The sequence below is a fragment of the Mesocricetus auratus genome, unplaced genomic scaffold (genome assembly GCF_017639785.1).
Source record: "Mesocricetus auratus isolate SY011 unplaced genomic scaffold, BCM_Maur_2.0 Super-Scaffold_100042, whole genome shotgun sequence".
Lineage (NCBI taxonomy): Eukaryota > Metazoa > Chordata > Mammalia > Rodentia > Cricetidae > Mesocricetus > Mesocricetus auratus.
In genome coordinates, this window is record NW_024429219.1 from 7184672 (window position 1) to 7200086 (window position 15415).

Consider the following 15415-nt stretch of genomic DNA (forward strand, 5'->3'; position numbering starts at 1 on the left):
CCAACGCCTGGCTCTTTTTAAAAATGGTATTATTTACGTACGTGCATGCGTGTATGCCCATGGAGACCACCTCTAGGGGGATTACAGGTGCTTTGTGAGCCACCTGATGTGGGTGCTGGAGTCGCGGTGGGGCAGCAGGTGCTCTCAGTCACTGCTAACCACTGGGCTATCTCCCGCACGTTCCAACAGATGGTCAGGAAGTGCGGCACAGGGTGCTGGGGTCACACCCATGCCCGCAAGACCCTTCCGCGAGCTGACGCCAGGGGGCGCGCGCGGGACCGGGGAGGAGGCGCTTCGCGCTTTGACCCTCTGCGCAGCCCGTCGCGGACGTAGAGCGGGAAAATCTGACTCGACAGTGGCTCGCCTGCGCGGGGCGCTCCGCGGTGATGGAGGAGGTGGGCGCTGAGGAGCAGCAGCGATTCTGTCAGCGGCAGGTAGGAAATAAACGGGGGAGGGAAAGGCCCAAGTCCACCGTCTCCGCGTCACTGGGTTGCTAGGGCGGCGGGGGGGGGGGTGTTAGCGCCTGGGAGCCTCGCGGCTTCTTCCCGCTTCTCCTGTGTCCCCGACTTTCCCAGGGCTGAGGGTGGGATGTGGGCGCCAAAGGGAGGAGATGTGGCGTAGCTGGCAGAGTGCACAGCGTGCGCGAAGCCGTGGGTTCGAGTCCCAGCGCCGCACAATCCGAGCCTGGCGGCGAACGACTCTCATCCCAGCGCTGTGTCATCTCCGGCGACAAATCGAGTTCGAGGCCAACCAAAAGGAGACTGGGGGTGGGGTGGGGCGGGGTGAGGGGAGACAACACCGCAGAGAGGGAGAGGAGGGACTGGGGTTGGTTCAGAAGCGGAGGCAGGAGGATTGTGAGTTTCAGATCAGTTAGCTACTCACACAGCAAGAGAGGGCGTCGGGGCTCGGGCCTTTTATCCCTGCACCCGGGAGTCAGAGCAAACAGATCTCCGAGCCTTAGGCCAGCCTAGGAGTAAAGAGCCAGAGAGACTCTGCACAGTGAAAGTCCCCGAGGGACCTGAGAGATGCTCTCTGCTCCGTGCCAAGAGAGGGAGAGAGCGGCGCTGCAGAGCCGGGACTCAGCGCCCGCAGGCTGCCCCGAATCCACCCTCTGGCGTGGCTTGTGATCTCTGGTCCTCAAGCTTCTGCTTGCTGTGGCACAAAGCTGGGGTAGGAATAACTACCTCTCGGGGTGGTGTCAGAGCCAGTATTCAGTTGCTTGGGGAATCAGAGCTGCCTGGAGGTGCAGAACGAGACCCCGGTGGCAGTAGTCTCAGCTGGAGATGACGGCGAGCTAAGGCTGGGCTTTCTTAGCGAGCTCTGAGTTCCAGCAGCTGCCTGCTTCTTGGCTTCATTTGTAGCAAGCGCTGTTCTCAGGTAGTTGGCTCCTATTTAAGTGTTGAAGCCCTGACCCTGCTTAGAGGTGGGCTGCCAGCCGTGTCTGCCTGCTGGAGGCTCTAGGTTCAGATGAAGCCAGGCATGGTGGTGCTAGTCTTTGGTCTGAGCCCTAGGGAGGCAGAGGCAGAGGCTGAGGCAGAGGCAGGCAGATCTCCGAGTCCCAGGCTAGCCAGTGTTACATTGGGACGAACAGGTCAAGTTCAGGGTGGTGTATTTCAGCACGCATCTCCTGCAGACAGACAAGGTAGGGTGTCCTGTCCCTACGTCTTCCTGGTGTTTGTTTAGTTGTTTGGAGACTGGGTCTCCCTTTGCTCTCGCTGGCCTTGAACGTCTGATCTGTGTGTACCTCCCACACGCTGGGATGACAGGCAGGAGCCTCCAGGCCTGGAACAGCTGGGAAGTCTAACTTGAATGGAATTCCATAGTTGGATGTACAGCCCGTGTAGGTCAAATGTCTCCATTTGTCCTGAAGATTTAGTTCTCCTTTCTCCTTCATCTAGGGTCAGATCAAGGATTGGGCTGCAATTGTTGTCTGTGACGCTGACAGTTTTGAAGAGTGCATTAAAGGTCAAGGTTGGGTGGGAGAGAAGGGACCATGGTTCTTATTATACTCTTCTTTTCATGATTTATTTTGATGGGGTACTCTCAGAGGATAGCTTTCAGGGGTTGGGCTGGCGGGGTTGGTAGCAAGCACCTTTATCCATCCATAGTCCTTTGTGCCACACATACTCCCTTATCTTTTTAGGACACGGCTTACTGTGTGACCCTGGCTAGCCTGGGAATCACAGAGATCCCCTTGCCCCTGCCTCCCAAATTCTGGAATTAAAGGCACATACCGCCACATCTGGAAGTCCGGTTTTTATTTTTACTTAATTTTATTGTTGTTCCTTTTGTTGTGTGATATGCTAGGGATCAAACTCGGTGCCTGGTGCATGCCAGGCAGGCACTCTGCCCCTGAACTATATTGCTGGGCCTTTTTGTTTCTGTGTTTTCAGCTCTGAGAGCAAAGTCTAGCTCTTAGACAGTAAATGCTTACTGATTAATTGAGGCTGTAAGGATGAGCTCAAGCCGGGCGTTGGTGGTGCACACCTTTAGTCCCAACACTCAGGGGGCAGAGGCAGGTGGATCTCTGTGAGTTCAAGGCCAGTCTGGTCTACAGAGCGAGTGCCAGGACAGCCAGGGCTACACAGAGAAACCCTGTCTCGAAAAAACAAAACAAAACAAAAGGTGAGCTCACATTTGCACCTTGCTCTGAGGTACCTGTGAGGACCCGAGCGCCCACTCAACCGCATTCTTGGCGTGTAGACTGCATGGAACAAGGTAGACAGGGTCCTGCCCTTGAGTTTAGAGTCTCCAAGGTCTAAGGCATGGAGAGAGGAAGATGGACCAGCCACAGAGGCAGACGAGACTTCCCAGAGCCAGATGGGTTCTGGCGTACTGTCCCCAGCCACACCCACCCCTGAAAAGGCCTTAAGGGTCCTGTGGCTGCTTTGGGGTCACCCTGCTCTGTGGGTGTGCCCAGTAAACACATTGGGTCTCCAGGTTAGACATGGGTGGGCAGTACTTGGTTTTGCTGGTGCCCTGTGAGGAGGGGTAGATGGTGGTTTACACCTCCCCAGGGAAGGGGCTCACACGTCAGTGGAGTCAGCACGGGGCTGCTGCGGAGCTTGCCCTGAGCTGCTTCTCCTTGCCACGTCTGCCTAGGAAAGAGTGAGGCTTTTCAGTTCTTAAAGGGGTTTCTGAGGACTAGGGTGTGACTTAGTGGGGGTATTTGTCCAGCATGTGAGGTTCTGGTTTGATCCCTAGCACTGGCAAAAAGGTGGGGGTGGGCGGGGTGGGGGCACTCCTGATGGGCAGGAAGGCAGGTGATGTGGCTTGCAACCCACTGAATGTAAGGGTGGCCAGGTGTGTGGTCATCAGCCCGTCCTGGTAGTGTCCTGTCACCTGTGCATGGAGGCTGAGGCTGCTAGGGACTTGGAACAGGAGGGCGGGACCTGTCTGTCTGTCTTTGGTTAGCCATTTTAAGGCGGCAACCTGGTTTCTCATTGTACTCCCCAGATGGCCCTTGATGAGCAGGGACTGGACGGTAGCTGAAGGGTTCAGCAAGTGCTGGTGTCATTTCCCCTTGCTGGCCATCATGGTTTCTTATCTTTATGTGACCTAAATCATAACCATTAGCTGGAAAGTCATGTCCCCCCCAAGTCACCCTCCAGAGGGTGTCATTAACTGACAAGTGTACCTAGGTGTCACTCAGCCGTGATGGAATGCACTGCAGGAATTAGACTGGGCGGCCCCTCTCCTGGTCTTAGACGTCAAGATGTGTGTGAGCGCTTGCTTGCAGCCCCTGAAGGGACTTTAATCTCCCCACAGAGGCTGAAGGCTGCAGTTCACTACACCGTCGGCTGTCTTTGCCAGGAAGTTGCGTCGGATAAGCAGGTGCAGTTCAGCAAGCAGACCATTGCAGCCATCTCGGAGGTGACTTTTCGACAGTGCGGTACGAGGCCACTGCCTTTCTCTCTCTGTGGGATTTGCCCGGGGCCAGTGTGGGTAGGAGCTGTGGTGTGTCTCGCCCCTGCACAAACACACACACACACACACACACACACACACACACACACAGCCCCTGGCCACAGTATCCCTGATCACCTCATGGCTGTCAGCTTTGGGTGTTGTTTGGGAAAGACTGTTAGGTCTCCTGTTTAGATGGCCATGGTGACGGGAACATTGGGCACTTTCCATTGCAGTGCCCTGTGACACTTCCATGCTCTCCACAGTGCATGTGACAGCTGAGCCAGGGATGCTGGCACCTGCTTGACGCAAGAGAAAATTAGTGTCCTTACCAGCTATAACTTGGAGCAGATTTTAGCTGCCGAGGGTGTCATCACAGGACGAGGCTTGTGAGGAGAGTGCAGGGTGCTAGGAAGGATGGGGTGAGGCCATGATTTTAAAAAGCTGGTGGTGCCAGGCACATGCACACCTCTAACCCCAGCACTCAGGGGGCAGAGGCAGGCAGATCTCTGAGTTCAAGGCCAGCCTGGACAATCAAGGACAGCAGTGTCACACACAGAAACCCTATCCCAAGGGAAAAAAAGGCTGGTGGCTCTTAGCCTGGGGTGGCTCTTAGCCTGGGTGCCTTTGCTCACCTTCAAGGCTTGCCCAGTCTCTATGGCAACCAGAAGCCAATGTTTCACTCCTTATGAAGGTGGAAATAACCCAGCTGAAATCTATTTTTTTCTGCTCTCTTTCAGAAAATTTTGCCAAAGACCTTGAAATGTTTGCCAGGTGGGTAGAGGAGTTGGCTGTGTAATGTGAGGTCTGCTGACGTCACTGTCCCCATCTGGTGGTGTATTTCAGGGGCTCTGTGACGCCTTGTTTTCTGGGGGCTCGTGACTGATGACGGTGGATGCTGTGGGGAGCTAACATCTGGTCTGAACACGTCAGTTCGGATGGTCTGGTACTTCCGAGTCCTTTGAAGGTCTCCAAGTTACCAGGCTCTCACCGGCAAAGGTCTGGATTGCATCTCCAGGGTCAGATCTGCAGCGCGTGGCTGCCTGTTTTAAAAACTGTTTCTTGGGGAAGGCTTGATTGTTCAGGATCTTCTGGGAAGTTGGGGGGTCGGGCCCTCCGTGGAGAGGGCCCATAGTGCCGCAGCCCTGATTGCCTGCAGGTGTACGGAGACTGACAGGCAGGGGCCTTTATTCCATATTTGCTATGAGGAAGACATAATTTCCCTGAGAGGTGGGGGAGGCTTGCTTTCAGCCGGCGAGGCCCGGGCTCTTACAGGTGATTTATGTGGTCTCCTCAATTAGCACCTCGGGGAATTGGAAAGCTTTGCTTTCGTGCAGCCCTTGGAATGGCTGAGGCCTGAAAGGGCTTTTGCGTCCTTTGCCTGTGACCCCGCAGTTTCTAAGCCACACTCCTCACCTTGCTCTCCTGCACTCAGGTTCTGGGATGAACATTTTCTGTGGATTAAAGCAGTGGGCTCCCGGGGGGCCTCTAAATCTTCGCCTTCCTGGTATGCATTACCAGACCCTAAAAACTGCTTAGCGTCCAGGACCACAGAGAAACCCTGTCTCGAAAAACCAAAAAAAAAAAAAAAAAAAAACTGCTTGGCGTCATCAGCTCAGCTGAGAGGGACGAGTTACTATTACGGGATGCTGATAGCTCATTCAGCTGCTGCTTACGTGTGCCCCGCCCCAAGTCCCATGAAGCATTTATCACCTTCACTGACCCTTCCTGTGTTAGCCGTGGAAGTCAGTGACTTTTTAAATATCTTAAATATTAACACAGGTGGGGCACGCCTGTAATCTTGGCGCTTGGGAAGTGAGACCAGGAGTCCAGGCTCAAGACTTGACTGGCCTGGCTACATACTGAAGCTTTTGTCCAAAAAAAAAAATCCAGAAACTGGGGCTGGAGAGATGGCTAAGAGCACTTGTTCTTACGGAGGACCAGACAGAGTTCAACTCCAGACCCACACGGTGACTCACAACTACTAACAACTCAGTTCCGGGGGTTCCAACACCCTCTCCTTAACCTCCTCAGGCACCAGGCCCTCGTGGTACAGGGACGCCTACGCCCACAAGACAGCCTTGTCTCCACATCTGATTCTTGGCACCCACGCAGTAGCTCACAACCATCTGGGACTGCAGTTCCCGAGGGTCTGGTGCCCCCTTCTGACTCACAACACGAAGCCTATGTAAACATTAGTCTTTTCCTTGAAGTAATTTGCTAGAGTCGGGACTTGCCTGGGGAAGTTTCTGGTAGGACAGCAATGGTAGGTGTGCAGCATACCTGCTCCTCCAGCGGGACGGTGAGAACATTAAAATTGACACTCATACCAGGTACACACTGAGAGGTGAGGGTGTCAGCTGTGTCACAAACTCCCCCAAATGGTCACTCCAAGTGGTGAAAAGGCTGTATACTCATTTCTTTCCTTTAGTTTTCATTTTTGGGTTTTGTTTGCTTTTTTCCTGTGACAAGAAAATCCTGAGAAGGCTGAAGCCAAGCCTGGTGATTCATGCACTCTGGAGGCAGAGGCAGGGGGATTGCCAGTTTGAGGCCAGCCTGGGTTCTTTAAGAGTGAGACACTGTATCAGCCTCTTTTAATCTTGTTTTGCTTTGGTTTCAAGACAGGGTTTCTGGGAGGGTGAGGGGTGTAATAAAAAAGACAGGTTTTCTCTGTCTAGTCCTGGCTGGCCTGGAACTCATTCTGTAGAGGAGATCAGGCTAGCCTGGAACCCTCTTCTAATCTTAAAGTGTATGTTCTCATACAAGTACTGTTGTCTGTTAGGATGAAATGACACATGGAGTGAACACATTTAGCCGGGCATTGAGAATGAGTCTGGTCATTAAGTGGAGTGTGATTGTTGTGTGACTTGTCTTTACCTGAGTGAGCCGACATCCGTGAGGACTGATCGGTGCCCACCCCTGAGCTCGTTATTAAGGACGCAGTTCTAGCTATTTCTGCCTGCGAAGTTCTTAGAAGTTAGTAATAGTGGGAAAGGATATAATCAGAGTAATAATAGCATAGCTTATTATCTCAGGTATCTTTTGCTACAGATACATCATGTGGATGTCTGTGTATATGTAGTCATGAGTAGGAGTGCCCACAGAGTCCAAAGGAGGACAGCGGGTCCCTTGGAGCTGGAGTTATATTCCGTCCTCTGTAAGAGCAGGGAGCAGTCCTCTCTGCAGCCCCCTCCTTTCCTAGTGAAGGTTGGAGAAGGACATTGAGGACCTGGGTCCAAGCTGGGAGCAGGAGGCAGAACCAGTTTAAAAAGCAGTTCGTGTGTGTGTGTGTGTGTGTCTGTGTATGTCTGTGTGTGTCTGTGTGTGTGTCTGTGTATGTCTGTGTGTGTGTGCATGCGTGTGTGCGCAGAGCTTACAGGGAAGTGTTCCAGGAGGTGTGTGTGTGTCTGTGTATGTCTGTGTGTGTCTGTGTGTGTGTGTGTGTCTGTGTATGTCTGTGTGTGTGTGCATGCGTGTGTGCGCAGAGCTTACAGGGAAGTGTTCCAGGAGGTGTGTGTGTCTATGTCTGTGGTGTGTGTGTGTCTGTCTATGTCTGTGTGCGTGTGTGTGTGTGTGTGTGTGTGTCTGTGTATGTCTGTGTGCGTGTGTGTGTCTGTGTGTGTGCGCAGAGCTTACAGGGAAGTGTTCCAGGAGGAGCCGCATGTGCTTTGTCTGTAATTGAGTCTGGACAGGAGCTCCAGGAGCCAGCACCCAGGGTGGTGTGGTCTTGTGTCCTACCGTGGGCTGCTTTCTCTTCACCGGTGTTGTGTACTCACCTGGCGTTGTGGTCTGTCGTCACACAGACGACCGCAACAGCAAGGGTGACTTCAGCTGGCTTCTAGCCCCTTCTTTGCCCTCCAGCACATTTGGTTCTCACTTCCGTGTCCTCTGTGGAGTTGGTGCCTGGCTGGGACCCTCACTCACTTTTCTGTCGTTGTTGCCCAATGGCATGAATCTGACGGCGTGGACCACTTAGGCCTCCTTGCTCCTCTGAAGTCTGCCCGGGACTTCTATATGTCATCAGCACCTCAGCAGCAAACATTTCGGTGACTCGCTTCTGCCCTTTCCGCAGACATGCTAAAAGAAGCACGATTACCACAGAAGACGTGAAGCTCTTAGCCAGGCGGAGTAATTCACTGGTGAGAGATGAATCTTTTCTCGCCCCTCCCCACCGGAATACATTATTCCCAATTAATCACTCGAAGGCGTGTAGTTATTCTCCAGGGCACCTTGCATTAAAAACTGGAGATGGTTGAACCGTTCAGACCTGCGTGTGATTTATAGTCCGCCTTTCTTTATGATGGATCTTGCACGGCCAATTTGAAATTTTCTAATCAGCTCTCTCTGGATGCCATAATTTACCTTTTTAGTAATATCTCAAAACTTTGGTCCCATGTTTCATTGCAGCATGATGTCACAGACTAGTCGTGGGTTAGTCTATGGGGATGGTTTCCTTGTGGTACCCACCCCGCCCCACTTCATGCTAGGATTGAAAGTAGGGCCTTAAGCATGCTGGATAAGCGCTATACCGCTGCACTGTACCCCCTTTCTTTTTCTGCTTCTTGGTTTTAAAGTTGATTATTTTCTGTGTGCACGTGTTAGGCCTGCGTGTAAGCATATCTACCATGTGCTTGCCTGGTGCCCTTTGAGGTCAGAAGAGAGTCAGACATGCTGGAACTGGAGTTAACAGGTGGTTGTGAGCCGCAGGGTGGGTGTTGGGAGTCAAAACTGGGTCCCCTGAGAGAGTAACGGGTGTTCTTAACCATTGAGCCGTCTCTCCAGTCCCATTTCTTGTTTTGAGGTAAAGCAAGGGTCACGCTGAATATACGGGTTAGTCTTGAACTTGACTTTTTAGCCTAGGCAGGCTTTGAACATGAGACCCTCCTCCTGTGTCCGTGTCCTGGTAGCCTGGATTACAGGTGTGCCCCCCAACCGTACCCGCAGTTCTGATGGCCGGGCATGGATGGAAGTCTGTAAGATTGGTTATGCAAATGAGAGCACAATTTCTTTTTCCTTTTTTTTCCCACATCTAAAACATCATTTTGACCAAGCTGTCATTTTCTAGGTGAAGAAAGAAACTTGACACTTAGAGGTGGTCACCTGACTGTGGCTTAATGCTGTGACCCTGCTGGGTCTGGGCCTTCCTGTGAGACCTCTCCACGAGAGCAGGGACTTGACTCTGAGCCGTGTCAGTCTCCATCTCCAGGGCAGTTTTAGAGCTGATAAACAGCTCGGCCAATGAATTTCCAATCAGTTCTTCTGGAATATTAGAGAAGGCATAAGTTACTGCGATTTTTTTTTAGGTTTATAAAATAGTTTACAGGCCAGGCGTTGATGGTGCACGCCTTTAATCCCAGCACTCGGGAGGCAGAGGCAGGCGGATCTCTGTGAGTTCAAGGCCAGGCTGGACCGACAGCCTCCAAAACAATACAGAGAAACCCTGTCTCGAAAAACCAAAAATAAATAAATAATAAAATAGTTTACAGACAGATTGAAAGGCTTAAATATAGTTTTGCTTTTTGTGTATGTACATAGCTAAAATACATCACCGAGAAAAATGAAGAGATTGCTCAGCTTAACCTAGAGCGAAAGGCCAAGAAGAAAAGGAAGCCAGAGGATGGGAACAAGGACTCCTTGGAGCCCGATGTTGATGTGGGTGAGCAGTGACAGTTATGTCCTGGCCCCTTGAGACACCAGCAGTTTGAGCATGAAGAAGCACACACCACCAGGGGCGGTCTGATGGACAAGGAAAGATGTTTCAAGGCTTTCACGCTACCCACTTCAAGACATCGGATACGGCTGAAAGAGCCGGGAATCCCCGCAGAGCTGCCTGTGCTTTCGTCTGCATGGAAAGGCCGTGCTGTTGGGATGGCATGATGTGGCTTAGCGGCTGAGGCTGACAGCGTGCTAGCAGTTAGACATGCTGTGTGTTTGGGGACAAGCATAATCTCTCACTGTTTATTTCCTAGGCCAAATGACTCTCTGAATGGTGAGTAAAGCTCTGTTTACTTAGCTCTGGCTCCTAAGGTTCTTTCAGACCCGTGACCCCTTGATCATCAGTGAAAGGTGGTGATGGATTTCTTTTTTCCCCCTCTATCTGCATGTATGCCTTTATGCCAGAAGAGAGCATCAGACCATATGAGTGCTAGGAATTGAACTCAGGACTCTGGAAGAGCAGCCAATGCTCTTTAACCACTGAGCCATCTCTCCAGCCTTAGAATTTCTTATTCTTTAACGATGGCTTTTTTCTTTCTCAGAAACACAGTTTGTGTGACTTCTCTATTTTGTAATTAAGCCTTTCCTGAGCAGAAGTTTGCTTGAGGAGGGAGTCACAGTGAAACACTTGTGGTGCTGTGAGCTGGTGTCCTACGGGATGCCTAGGCGATCAGGGCCTGCTCTTTCCTTAGAGTAGTAGGGGTACAGAGGCTTTCCTGGGGCCAGCAGGTAAGGGCATTTGCCAAGCAAGGTGACTTGAGTTGAATCCCATGCTGGAAGACTCCCAGAAGTTGAATAGGGACATGATCTTCCAGAAGAAGCCGTCTGCTCTGCAGTTTGTTTTAGGTGTGAGCCTTCCTTGGATCGTGGTGGTCTCTAGTGGACTGAGGTGGGTTTTTCAAGTCTGTCTATGAAGGGGTTGTGCATTTGTCCCCACAATTCTGAACCGAGGACCCATGAAGAGCACTGTCACTGTCTTGGGGGAAGTGGTGGGCTCTCAGCTGGCCAAGTACAGGTTTCTCAGATGGTAACGGTAACCTACACAAAAAAAGGGCATCTTACACTTGGTACATTTCAATCCACATGCACCCTTAGTTAAAAAAAAGGTATCTGGGGGAGGGACACGCGTGTGCTGCAGCCTGATTGTGCAGTGAGTGTGTCCTCGCCCTGATTGTGCAGTGAGTGTGTCCTCGCCCTGATTGTGCAGTGAGTGTGTACTCACCCTGATTGATTGTGCAGTGAGTGTGTTCTCACCCTGATTGATTGTGCAGTGAGTGTGTCCTCATCCTGATTGTGCAGTGAGTGTGTTCTCACCCTGATTGATTGTACAGTGAGTGTGTTCTCACCCTGATTGTGCAGTGAGTGTGTCCTCGCCCTGATTGATTGTGCAGTGAGTGTGTCCTCGCCCTGATTGATTGTGCAGTGAGTGTGTCCTCGCCCTGATTGATTGTGCAGTGAGTGTGTCCTCACCCTGATTGTGCAGTGAGTGTGTCCTCGCCCTGATTGTGCAGTGAGTGTGTCCTCGCCCTGATTGATTGTGCAGTGAGTGTGTTCTCACCCTGATTGTGCAGTGTGTTCTCGCCCTGATTGTGCAGTGAGTGTGTCCTCGCCCTGATTGTGCAGTGAGTGTGTCCTCGCCCTGATTGATTGTGCAGTGAGTGTGTTCTCACCCTGATTGATTGTGCAGTGAGTGTGTTCTCACCCTGATTGATTGTGCAGTGAGTGTGTCCTCGCCCTGATTGTGCAGTGAGTGTGTTCTCACCCTGATTGATTGTACAGTGAGTGTGTTCTCACCCTGATTGTGCAGTGAGTGTGTCCTCGCCCTGATTGATTGTGCAGTGAGTGTGTTCTCACCCTGATTGTGCAGTGAGTGTGTTCTCACCCTGATTGTGCAGTGTGTTCTCGCCCTGATTGTGCAGTGAGTGTGTCCTCACCCTGATTGTGCAGTGAGTGTGTTCTCACCCTGATTGTGCAGTGTGTTCTCGCCCTGATTGTGCAGTGAGTGTGTCCTCGCCCTGATTGTGCAGTGAGTGTGTCCTCGCCCTGATTGATTGTGCAGTGAGTGTGTTCTCACCCTGATTGATTGTGCAGTGAGTGTGTTCTCACCCTGATTGATTGTGCAGTGAGTGTGTCCTCGCCCTGATTGTGCAGTGAGTGTGTTCTCACCCTGATTGATTGTACAGTGAGTGTGTTCTCACCCTGATTGTGCAGTGAGTGTGTCCTCGCCCTGATTGATTGTGCAGTGAGTGTGTCCTCGCCCTGATTGATTGTGCAGTGAGTGTGTCCTCGCCCTGATTGATTGTGCAGTGAGTGTGTCCTCGCCCTGATTGATTGTGCAGTGAGTGTGTCCTCGCCCTGATTGATTGTGCAGTGAGTGTGTCCTCACCCTGATTGTGCAGTGAGTGTGTCCTCGCCCTGATTGTGCAGTGAGTGTGTCCTCGCCCTGATTGATTGTGCAGTGAGTGTGTTCTCGCCCTGATTGTGCAGCTGAGTGTGTCCTCACCTTTCACTGCCATGTGGGTCCCAGGGATGGCGCTCAGGTTATTGGGTTTGTACAGCAATTGCTTCACGCACCGAGACATCTTGCTGACCCTATAACATGGAGATTCTGTTTCTGTTGTTGAGACAGGCTCACTATGTAGCCCTGGCTGTCCTGTAGACCAGGCTGGCCTTGAACTTCACCTATCTCTGCCTCCCGAGTGCTGGCAATTCCTTTTTTGGGCCAAAATAATAAGTACCTCCAATCTTAGAATAAGGCGTTTATTTCCAAGTGCTGCAATTAAAGGTGTGGGCACATGTGTATACTATGGTATGCATACTCATGACAAGTTGAAAGAATCAGTTCTCCCCCACTGTGCTGGTCCCAGGGGATTGACAGGCCATCAGGCTTGGTGATAGACTTACCTGCTGAACCATCGCACTGGCCTAATTAAAAAACAAAAAACAAAAACCATACCGTTTGCTAACATGGGGAGTTTGGAAAGCCCTAGACCATGAACTATGGTCCAGTGCCACCGTGATGCAGAAGACCCTTGGTTCTCCTAGGTCTTCTGCATCCGCATCCATCCTTCAGTGAGATGAAGGTTTGGCCCTGGCAGAGGGTCGTGCTGGGACAAGCTCTCGGTTCATCCTTGTGATGGGTGAAGCCCTGGTGCTGTCCTCTGCTCCTGAGTCTTTGCTGCACCAAGTTTCTTTTGCTTATAGCAGCAGTTCGGACATACTTCTCGGACATACTTGGTTTTTGGTGCTGACGACGGAACCCCGAGCCTCACACATGACAAGCACGTGCTGTGCTGTGCTGAGTTGCAGCCCAGCCCTCCTCCTGGCTTTCATATGGGTCAGATCCCACATCCTAAGCTTTTTACCCCAGCCTAATTTCCCATTCTGTTAAATCGCTTGGCTTTGTTCTAATGGCTTCCTGCTTGCTGTAGGCACAATTGCAAGGAAGCAGAACTTCCTCACAGCAAGTACGCTCGAGTTCTAAAATAAGAGCAGATTCACTCTAAGCCCAGGAAAAGTCCCGAGTCTTTAATTAAGGGGCTAAATCCAACCTCACAAATGATTTTGTGAGAACTGATTGCTCCAGCTCGTGCGTCACCGCATGACTGTAGAGAGGCGTGCAAGTTTTCAATGGACATGTGCAGACCCCAAAACAGCTGGCCCTGGAGCTTAAAATACCAAGGCTCCAAAGGGAGACCCTCATCCGCAGAGTGCCGACTTAAGGACTGCCAAAAACGATGGGTGGCTGCAGTGCCGGACACAAGTGGCTGTCGGCCTTCGGGCTACTGCTGCTGCTGCTCTGGGGGACCTCAGCCTCTGCCCTTCCGCTGGAGAGTGGTCCCACTGGCCAGGAGAGCGTGGTGAGTACAGTCCCTACTCTTGCGTAGGCTAGACTGCTGTTTCTTTCTATTCTTGGCATTCTGATCACTCAGTGACTGACCCTGCATGCACACGTGTATGTGTGTGTGTGTGTATGTCTGTGTGTATGTCTGTACACGTGTATGCAATCCCAGGACACTACAGTGTGTGTGTGTGTGTGTGTCTGTGTCTGTGTGTGTATATCTGTGTGTGTGTCTGTATATGTGTATGCAACCCCAGGACACTACAGTGTGTGTGTGTCTGTGTGTCTGTGTGTCTGTGTCTGTGTCTGTGTCTGTGTCTGTGTACACGTATATGCAACCCCAGGACACTACAGTGTGTGTGTGTCTGTGTGTCTGTGTACTACACGAGTATGCAACCCCAGGACACTACAGTGTGTGTGTGTGTGTGTGTGTGTGTGTGTGTGTGTGTGTGTCCAGGTGTGTGTCTGTACACGTGTATGCAACCCCAGGACACTACAATGTCCCATTCAGACCACTGGTCCACTGGCCTTCCCTTTGCTCTCACCTGTCCGACCTGTGTCTGTTCGGGGCTCCTTCCTCTCCGCTGGCATCTGCTTTGGCTGGACTTCTGGCTGTCACAGTGCACTTGTGGACCAGCTCCTGCCGTTATTGGTCACACAGACTCCCAGAGCCTTAATTTATGAACACAGCTATGCTCTCATTCACTCACTCACATTAATTCCTATCATCCCATTCTCTGTGGTATAAATTTATAATTTCATCAAATGATTTACTTTCTCTTTTTTTTTTCAATTTTGAAAAAGTTCCAAGAAAGAGTACATAAAGTTGACCATTAGAAACGGATTTTTCTCTGAAATTACCAGATGAGTTTCAGGCAGGTCATTTATCATCAGAATGCTCCTAGAAGCTTCCCAAGGAGTTTGAAAGACCAGCCTTTAGCATCTCAGTCTGTTCGCCTTTCTGAGCATCCAGGAGGATGTCTGAAGAGGGCATCTGAGCTGTCAGTCACCTTAGAAGATTTCCTACTCTCATAGCTGAGGACATCAGCAAAGATTTAAGGTAGAGGTAGCAATTTATCTGTATTTTGAGACAAGGAGCACTGGCTAGCCTTGAACTCACAACAATCCATCTGCCGTTGCTCACGAGTGCTGAGGAAGGCCCGCGCTACCATGCCTGGCTGGCCAAATTATAACTTTTTTTTTTTAACTTGTCTGTTTTCCCTTTGCAGAGCAGTTTCTCTGCGATTTTCAGACTCAGCCTTAGAGGGAAATGTGGTTTGTGGAGGAGCAGCTTGCTTTCTGGCAGGGAGGGCGAGCATCTCCGCATGCTGCGTGAGTCCATAGGTTGCTTTGCTGTCCTTTGTCATTGCTTCTCTGAAAACACAGGGTGCTGCAGAAGGCAAGGGAAATGGCCTCCTGACTTTCCTTGCCTGGTGGCATGAGTGGACCTCCCAAGCCAGCTCCAGTGCCCCCATCGGAGCAGATGCCAGCGAGCTGTCTCAGCGGCAGGAAAGCCCACCTCTCCAGCAGCCCCCTCGCCGGGACAAAAAGCCCTGCAAGAACTTCTTCTGGAAAACCTTCTCCTCTTGCAAATAACCCCATCCTGGCCACCTGTGAGAGGCAACCACAGTCTGAATAAAGAGTGTCAGGCAGCATGGAGCTTTCTTCTTACGTCAACTTTTCTTCCCGCGCCGTGCAGTATTACTAAGTCTCTGTAAAGGCAGTAGGTGAAGTAAGGAACTGAAAATCCAAAGAGAATCCTCCAAATAACAAACTTTGGTGGTGGTCTCTGGAGTGTTTCCAGCAGGACCCATTGATTGGGCTCCTATCCTGGTGCTGGGAGGTGAGGGCTTGTCTTCTCTCAATTGAAAACAGCTAAAAAAAAAAAAAGTGTGTGTGTGTACACGCACACTCGCGTGTGTGCACACATACACAACACATAATTCTCTTCAA

At 51.3% G+C, this 15415-nt stretch overlaps 2 protein-coding genes across 2 annotated transcripts; both read left to right on the forward strand.

Annotated features, from left to right (window-relative positions):
* The first annotated feature begins 230 nt into the window (after positions 1–230).
* LOC101831337 (centromere protein S) lies at positions 231–9918 on the forward strand. The gene is made up of 5 exons (XM_021232582.2): positions 231–434; positions 3769–3892; positions 4647–4680; positions 7979–8045; positions 9442–9918. Exons 1-5 carry the CDS (start codon positions 387–389, stop codon positions 9571–9573), a joined length of 405 nt encoding a protein of 134 aa, XP_021088241.1. The 5' UTR covers positions 231–386; the 3' UTR covers positions 9574–9918.
* A 2911-nt stretch (positions 9919–12829) lies between these two features.
* Positions 12830–15121, forward strand: LOC106021876 (cortistatin). The gene is made up of 2 exons (XM_013119943.3): positions 12830–13481; positions 14849–15121. The coding sequence occupies exons 1-2, from the start codon at positions 13359–13361 to the stop codon at positions 15056–15058; spliced, it is 333 nt and encodes a 110-aa protein (XP_012975397.1). The 5' UTR covers positions 12830–13358; the 3' UTR covers positions 15059–15121.
* Positions 15122–15415: the final 294 nt, after the last annotated feature.

Bases quoted from the DNA above. Each gene is read 5' to 3' on its own strand.
- LOC101831337 (XM_021232582.2), top strand. From the start codon at position 387: ATGGAGGAGGTGGGCGCTGAGGAGCAGCAGCGATTCTGTCAGCGGCAG. The intron at 3,893-4,646 runs GTACGAGGCCAC...GCTCTCTTTCAG, and splicing joins GGTGACTTTTCGACAGTGCG to AAAATTTTGCCAAAGACCTT. The intron at 8,046-9,441 runs GTGAGAGATGAA...GTATGTACATAG, and splicing joins CCAGGCGGAGTAATTCACTG to CTAAAATACATCACCGAGAA.
- LOC106021876 (XM_013119943.3), top strand. From the start codon at position 13,359: ATGGGTGGCTGCAGTGCCGGACACAAGTGGCTGTCGGCCTTCGGGCTA. The intron at 13,482-14,848 runs GTGAGTACAGTC...CTGAAAACACAG, and splicing joins CCACTGGCCAGGAGAGCGTG to GGTGCTGCAGAAGGCAAGGG.